This window comes from Juglans regia, chromosome 13, assembly GCF_001411555.2.
Source record: "Juglans regia cultivar Chandler chromosome 13, Walnut 2.0, whole genome shotgun sequence".
NCBI classification, from domain to species: Eukaryota; Viridiplantae; Streptophyta; class Magnoliopsida; order Fagales; family Juglandaceae; genus Juglans; species Juglans regia.
In genome coordinates this window covers 13,896,448-13,903,391 of record NC_049913.1, presented here as the reverse complement: position 1 = coordinate 13,903,391, position 6,944 = coordinate 13,896,448, and the positions used below count along the sequence as shown (strand labels likewise).

The 6,944-nt window shown below is 38.4% G+C and overlaps 1 protein-coding gene across 1 annotated transcript; it reads left to right on the top strand.

Moving 5' to 3' along the window:
* Nucleotides 1–2,047: 2,047 nt before the first annotated feature.
* LOC109008677 (TORTIFOLIA1-like protein 4) lies at nt 2,048–6,625 on the top strand. Its single transcript, XM_018988864.2, has 5 exons — nt 2,048–3,052; nt 3,354–3,459; nt 3,930–4,513; nt 5,387–5,837; nt 6,202–6,625. Exons 1-4 carry the CDS (start codon nt 2,231–2,233, stop codon nt 5,822–5,824), a joined length of 1,950 nt encoding a protein of 649 aa, XP_018844409.1. The 5' UTR covers nt 2,048–2,230; the 3' UTR covers nt 5,825–5,837; nt 6,202–6,625.
* The last annotated feature ends 319 nt before the right edge of the window (nt 6,626–6,944 follow it).

Sequence of the window (6,944 nt, the reverse complement as noted above, 5' to 3'; positions counted from 1 at the left end):
GAAAATTTATTATTTACTCTATAAAATATATTTTACTAATCAATGTAAAAGTTTTACTTAATGATAAAGTGGATCTCTAAAAAAGATAATTTTACGTATGTATATGCATAAACTAATATAAATACTCTAAGATAGGATCTACATGAAGTGTTTTAAGAGCTAAAAAAAAGGAAAAAAAGGCGTTAAAGATAATGTGTAAAGTAACTAGTTTGGATATAAACGTTGATGCGGCAATCTGATAACAACGGCACAAGGCGAGAGATCGGAAACTGCCAAAAACTTTTGTCATAAAAAATCAAAGAAGGTCACATGGGGGGGGATTTTCAGGCCTATTTATTGTCACCATGTTACCCTTCGATTTAGGGGGGAATTGGATATCATATGCCATTATAACACACTTTTTTTTTCTCTAAGTTTCTATCATTATTGCATTTTCACTTAATTCACGGGGGCATCTTTATTCTTTTACACCAGATTGCTCTTTTCCTCCAACCTTTCATCAAAAAAAGGGTCTAGAGAGATGCTGTAACGGTAGAGTAGTAGTACTGCAATAAGTTGGTGGGTAGATGGATAGAAGAGCTATATGGGCGCATTTACAACAATAATTATATATCTAACTGGCCTTTGCAATATTAATTTCATCGTGAGCTGCGATTCTGCATTGCAATTTGCATCTTGATATTACAAATCTGGATACTGTGCCCAATTCTTCCACCGAAATGTAAGTTGGTCGAAGGTGGCTGGCTGGCTGTCTAGCTTATGGGAAACCCTAGTCTCGGTCTAGCCTTTAAACGGCACCCTTTTTTGGTCACCCAGTACTACTGTCACGTGAAACTTAACTGTGCTTAATTACGCTATACAGTACTAATTTTACACTGTTGACTTCCCTAGACCCCTAATCACATGCTCAAGATTTAGGTCATTCCTTGTTGGATTTACTACCACGACGTTAACGTAAAAGGATGAAAACGGGAAAAGAATACGAACAAAAAGATTCTGTTTCTCATGTGCAGCGTTCTCGTCGTCTTAATGCACACCATGTTACAGTTCATGTTTATTATATATTTATGTTTTTTCATTTCATAATGGATAGCCATTGTTTCAAGCTTTTGATGATAAGTAGTTACGAATGAATCCGAGTCAAACCCTCCAGCTTTAATTAGATCTTCCCGGCCTTCATGTACCCACTTGGCATCTAATCATTTCATTATCTATTATCCGTGTCCACTATATGATGAGTCTAGTAAAAAAGAACATTTGTTATGTATTCTAAAAAAATAACACGTGTCCATACTATCTTTAACGAAATGATGAAAAATTATGTGTTCTTCATCCATCCATCGATCCATGTTATCCACCTCTATCAACGTTACAATTAGATGTAATATTTTTTTGAAACTCTCTCTGTTTGTAGAAAAAATTACGAGATATTTTTTTAAAAAATTATGAATTTTATTTTGATTTTTTTAATTATGAAAATCGAAATAAGAAAGAATTATTATTAAAATTATAAACTTGGATTCAAGATCACATTTCTAATTAGAATAGTGAGTTTTTGTTTTTATTTTTGTCTAAAAATATTTTGGACTCTCCAAATAATAGGATACCGAATAAACTCTAAAAAAATGAGGATTTTTAAAGTGCCTCCAGGAGGGAGAGCTGCTCTTATCAATCATGTTCTAAAAAGATTTTGGTTGCGTTTGAATGTTGAAGTGAGTTGAGTTGAGTTGAGTTGAATTGAGTTGAGATAATAAAATATTATTAAAATATTATTTATTATTATTATTATTATTATTATTTTGAGATTTGAAAAAGTTAAATTATTTATTATATTTTGTATTGAAATTTAAAAAAATTATAATGATGAGTTGAGAGGATTTTTAGTTTCAAACAAAGCCTTTTAAGTGATCAATCACTGTAGAAAGGGTAAGATGTTTGATAGAATGTGCCACCAAAAACCGCGGTTTACAGTTGGCTTTGGCTCTCTCTCGGAAGTTGAACGACAAAAAAATAAAAAAAAAATACCTCAACATTTAAAAACCCCACTGATCAATGCCATTCTCGACAAAACTTAACTCTAAAGTCCCATTCACGAACGCACACTTCCCAACCTCTGCCGCCAAATTACTACACGAAAGAGCAAACCCCACCCAACGCACGACCGGCACCGGTTGGATCAGTGGCTCCGACTGCCACCTAACCAATGCTCAAACTCTGATCGCTTAAGAAAATGTCTCTGAACAAACGGTTCTCTTCGAGTCCACCACAACCCGCCGGGTGGACTCACGATCTGAAGCACCGAGTAATCACCTGCCTCAACAAGCTCTCCGACCGAGACACCCTGGCACAGGCCACCAACGAGCTCCAGTCGATCGCCCGAGCCCTCAGCCAGGACTCCTTCTCTCCCTTCCTCAGCTGCCTTCACAACACCGACGCCTCTTCCAAGTCTCCGGTGCGCAAGCAATGCGTTCATCTCCTGACTCTCCTCTCTCACTCCCACGGTAACTCCCTGTCTCCCGTTCTCTCCAAAATGATCTCCACCGTCCTTCGACGTCTCCGTGACCCCGACTCCGCCGTGCGATCCGCCTGTATCGATGCGGTCGCGGCCATGTCCTCACAAATCACGAAGCCGCCATTCTCCGCGCTCTTTAAGCCATTGATGGACGCTGTCACTCTCGAACAGGACCTCAACTCGCAGATCGGGTCCTCTCTGTGCCTCGCCGCGGCGATTGAGGCCACACCGGACCCGGAGGTTGAGCTCTTGCGCAAGAGTTTGCCGAGGCTGGGGAAACTGGTGAAGAGCGAAGGGTTTAAGGCCAAGGCGGCGCTGTTGGTCCTCATCGGGAGTGTCGTTGGAGTCGGCGGGGCGTCGAATCGAGGAGTGTTGGACTGGTTGGTACCGTGTGTGATTGACTTCTTGAGTAGTGAGGATTGGGCGGTGCGGAAGGCCGCGGCGGAGGCGTTGGGAAAGGTGGCGGTGTTGGAGAAAGATATAGCTGCGGATTATAAGGCGTCCTGTTTAAATTCTTTGGAGAACCGGAGATTTGATAAGGTATGCAATAACTTATAAGGTTGATTCTGTTTAGTTGCTGAGAAAAGGTGGGCAAAGGAACCAGTGGAACTTTAGTCATATCAGTACATGGGAGTCCCTTAGGCTATAGAAGTGGTTGCCTGATATATGACATTTTGAAGATAAGGAAATTACAATAAGCTAAAGCAGAACACTAAAAAAATATGGTCATTTCTCAAAATTATTTTCTTCGGCTTCTCGGAAAATTAGATGGAATTATAGTGGATACTTGTTTTATTTTTTTATTTTGAAACTTTTGATCTGATTAAATTTTGTGTAACAGGTGAAGGTCGTACGGGAGACCATGAATCATACCTTGGAGTCGTGGAAGGAAGTTCCTTGTGCGCCTGAGGAGGTCTCTGTTTCATCTTCTAAATCATCTTCAACAGGTAAGAACTAGTGGCTTTAAATTGTTTTTTACCTGCTTGAGAATCTTATATTTCAGAAAGATCATCACTTAATTGATTGCAAAACAGCTTCCTTGTTCAATCCTTCAGTACTGCTTGAGAGACAATTAGATGGATTATGACATAAATTTCGCATTTTTAAAACCCATTTCAACACGGTATCTAAAGAGTTTTGTATTCTGATATTTATGTAGCAAAAAAAAAAAAGAAAAAAAAAAGAATCATTTTGCGTTCACAATGATTAATCTATGGATCAAATTGCAAAAATGGGAGTTTTCACATAGAAACATAAAGGTTTTGCAATTAATTTGTCAAATTATAGTATTCTAGTTCTGGGTTACAGTCACCGGTTCTCTTCTTCTCTTTCAACTTTAGCTGTTGAAATTGACCCACCACTGCTCAACCTATCTAAATATCAATTGCATGTTTTGGGGGTTTTCATATGGGGGCAGATAACAGTACTGGCGGATGCTTCCATCCCATCTCCCAAATTCCAAATAATGACGTCTTTAAGACTCCAAAACCAAAGAAAACAGTCCCCACAAACAGGTCCCAGCCCTCTGCTAGTTTTGTGACCTCCACCAACAGAGACTGTCATCAGAAGAGTAATGACAGGCATTCAAGTGCAGACATGTTTTCTAAGCTGGATCACAAGGAAACCTCTGGTTGCAAAATTGAAGTTGCGGTCCCAAACTCTTCCTCGTCGAAGTTGGCTTGTGAAGATGGTATGAGGAGGAGTTTTGTCAGGAACTTGGAATCAGGAGAGAAAGAGAACGGTGGGAATTCCAAGCCAGAAACAAAGCGTATGCTCTTCAGCAAGCCCTGTGATGAAAAAGTGCATAAATTTGGTAGTTTAAGATCTGGGTCACGTGTGGTACCGTTTCAAGATGATGAGAACCATGACTTGAATGCTGTAGTCAGCGACATAGTTGAAGAGTTTCATGAGAATAATAAAGATGTTGAGGACCTTTCTTTAATCCGTGAACAACTTCTTCAAATTGAACACCAGCAATTCAGTTTGTTAGAACTTCTCCAGGTACGATTCCAAAGGATGATTTCAGCTCTTTGTCCTCCGGTTTTTAAAAACCCGGAGTCATTTCACTTGGCATATTAATTGCTTGAATGTCATTTTAATTAGAAGAGCACATTTAAGCCTAGGCTGTTATTTCCTTTTTACTGTGAATGAGATTTACAGGATGTCAACTGAACTTGAGCATGTTGTTTCTTGCCACTTCTAAATAATTATGCTACTTGTGAAGAATGCCGTCAACATGCTTATTTCTGTTACAGCCTTGTTTTTTCGTTTTCTTCAAGATTAACATATAATTGCGAGAAAAGTAAGCTACTGAAGCAAAGCCTGCCTTTCACTATGGTTTTTTCTCCTAACCTGTTTTTGCAGTATCATTTGGAACATACAATAGAAACTACATACCCCAACCCCAACCCCCCCCCCCCAAAAAAAAAAAAATTATAAAGGGAATCTACGTTATATAGCTGGCAAAATCTTTTCGTATAATGAAAACATACAACCTTTTTTACAATCCTTTATACAACTATGTTTTAAACGAGGGACATTTTATTTTTGTAAAGTAACTTATAAAAGTAACATCACTTTACATAAATACCCTCATCTTAAAACATGGTTGTATAAATGATTGTACATGTATCAGTACTCATGAAAGAATGGATAAAAAATAATCAATCTTAAAGAGTTCCAAAGAAAATGCCCAACATTTCACAGAATCCATTGACAGATACAAGTCGGTTTTTCATTATAGTTTCTAGTCGTTTGTCAGTTTGTGCATTTCATCTGCCTTCCTTGACTAGGGATAGGTTGAAATCAGTAGTAATAACAGAGAAGATATTTCTACTCTGCCGATTAATATCTTTTTTCTTTAATCAAATCTAGAGATTCATGGGAAGCTCTCAGAGTGGAATAAATTCTCTAGAGACACGTGTACATGGCCTAGAGGTGGCACTGGAGGAAATTTCGTATGATTTGGCAATATCTAGTGGAAGGATCCCAAACATTGACTCTGCAGAAAACACGTGTTGCAAGCTGCCTGGTGCAGAATTCTTGAGTTCCAAATTTTGGCGGAGAGCAGAAGGCCGGTATTCTACTTCAAGGTTCCTTTCTTCCGATCCAGAAAGTCGACGATTTCAACCCGAAAATAGGATTGAAAATGTTGTGAAACCATTGGAAGATGGACATGAAGACTCGAGGGGGAACTTAAGACGTTATTCAAACAGTAAACCTAATAACATAATCCAAGATGTTGAGAGGGTACAAGTTTGCAATGCCAGTAGATTCAATGGGGCTTCACTTTCTAGTTTTACCGCACATTGAACCTGAGCGACAGGTAATCTTAATGTTTGATTCTAACCTCTGTATTGCAATAATTCTTGTCTACTGATCTGTTTGGCATGATAGTTGACTCATTTTTGGTTAATATCAGCTGTGTTTGGAGGGGGAGGGAGTATATTATGCATTTTACATCCTGAAATTGGTATTTCTGTTGAAGAACATTTCCATTGTTTTGATTACTAAAGATTAATCTCTCCTTTTAGGATGTATAGACTTATTGGTAACCATACTGTGATAAAATAACACTACGGAAGCTATTACATATTTTAAATTTTGTCAGGGTTTGTTTGTCTTGTGAATTGCATGTTACACCCAAAAGAACTTGGCTTTGAAATCAATTTGATTGACTGCCATTGCAGATAATGTGCCTAGTTGGAATGGAGTTTAAATGGCCAATCTCAGCTGAGGCGCAGGCATTATGGGTCATCAAAATCTCAAGATGACCAAGGAAAATGCACCAGGCTATTGATCAAGTCTTCCGTAGAGGTGCATGAGTGCAACATTTCTGATTCGATGAGGGGGAATTGGGTTTTTTTTTTTTTTTAATTTTTTAGATGCAGCATTCAGTTTAAAATGCCATACTAGAGTAAGTCTTCTTTGCATGTGTGAATTTATATCGTATCCGTGCCATTGCCCTACCCGTGGAAAGGATTAATTTGTACATAAATAAATGCTCACACATCACACATATTTCCAAGGCTTCCTCTTTCTTGTTCTATGTAGTAAATAAGCATCAATATATTGGGATATAGAAGGCCTGCTGGGAGTATGCTATTTGCTCAATCTTAATGTCTTTTCCCTTCATATGAAAATGTGAGACAAATCTGACAAGATTTCAAAATTCAAATGCGATGTGGTGGTGCTGGAAAAATACAGCGAGCAACATCTCTAGAGGCATGGAGACCTGTGTTGATTTGGTGACTTGGCAAAGGGTGAGAAGACTCTTATGAATGTTTTCTTGTCTTGTCATATATGATGAACCTGATAACCTGACCCTCATAATGGCCCAGTTCGAACTGGTACTCAAGTTATAACCGAACGAGGGACTTTTGGAATTTATAAAGGAGATTCAAATTACACTTGGGTGGCATTGAGACCAAAT

What these genes read in the sequence shown, in the direction of transcription:
- LOC109008677 (XM_018988864.2), top strand. Translation starts at nt 2,231, where the DNA reads ATGTCTCTGAACAAACGGTTCTCTTCGAGTCCACCACAACCCGCCGGG. An exon ending in TTCTAAATCATCTTCAACAG is followed by an intron (nt 3,460 to 3,929) that starts GTAAGAACTAGT and finishes ATATGGGGGCAG; the next exon opens with ATAACAGTACTGGCGGATGC. An exon ending in GTTTGTTAGAACTTCTCCAG is followed by an intron (nt 4,514 to 5,386) that starts GTACGATTCCAA and finishes AATCAAATCTAG; the next exon opens with AGATTCATGGGAAGCTCTCA.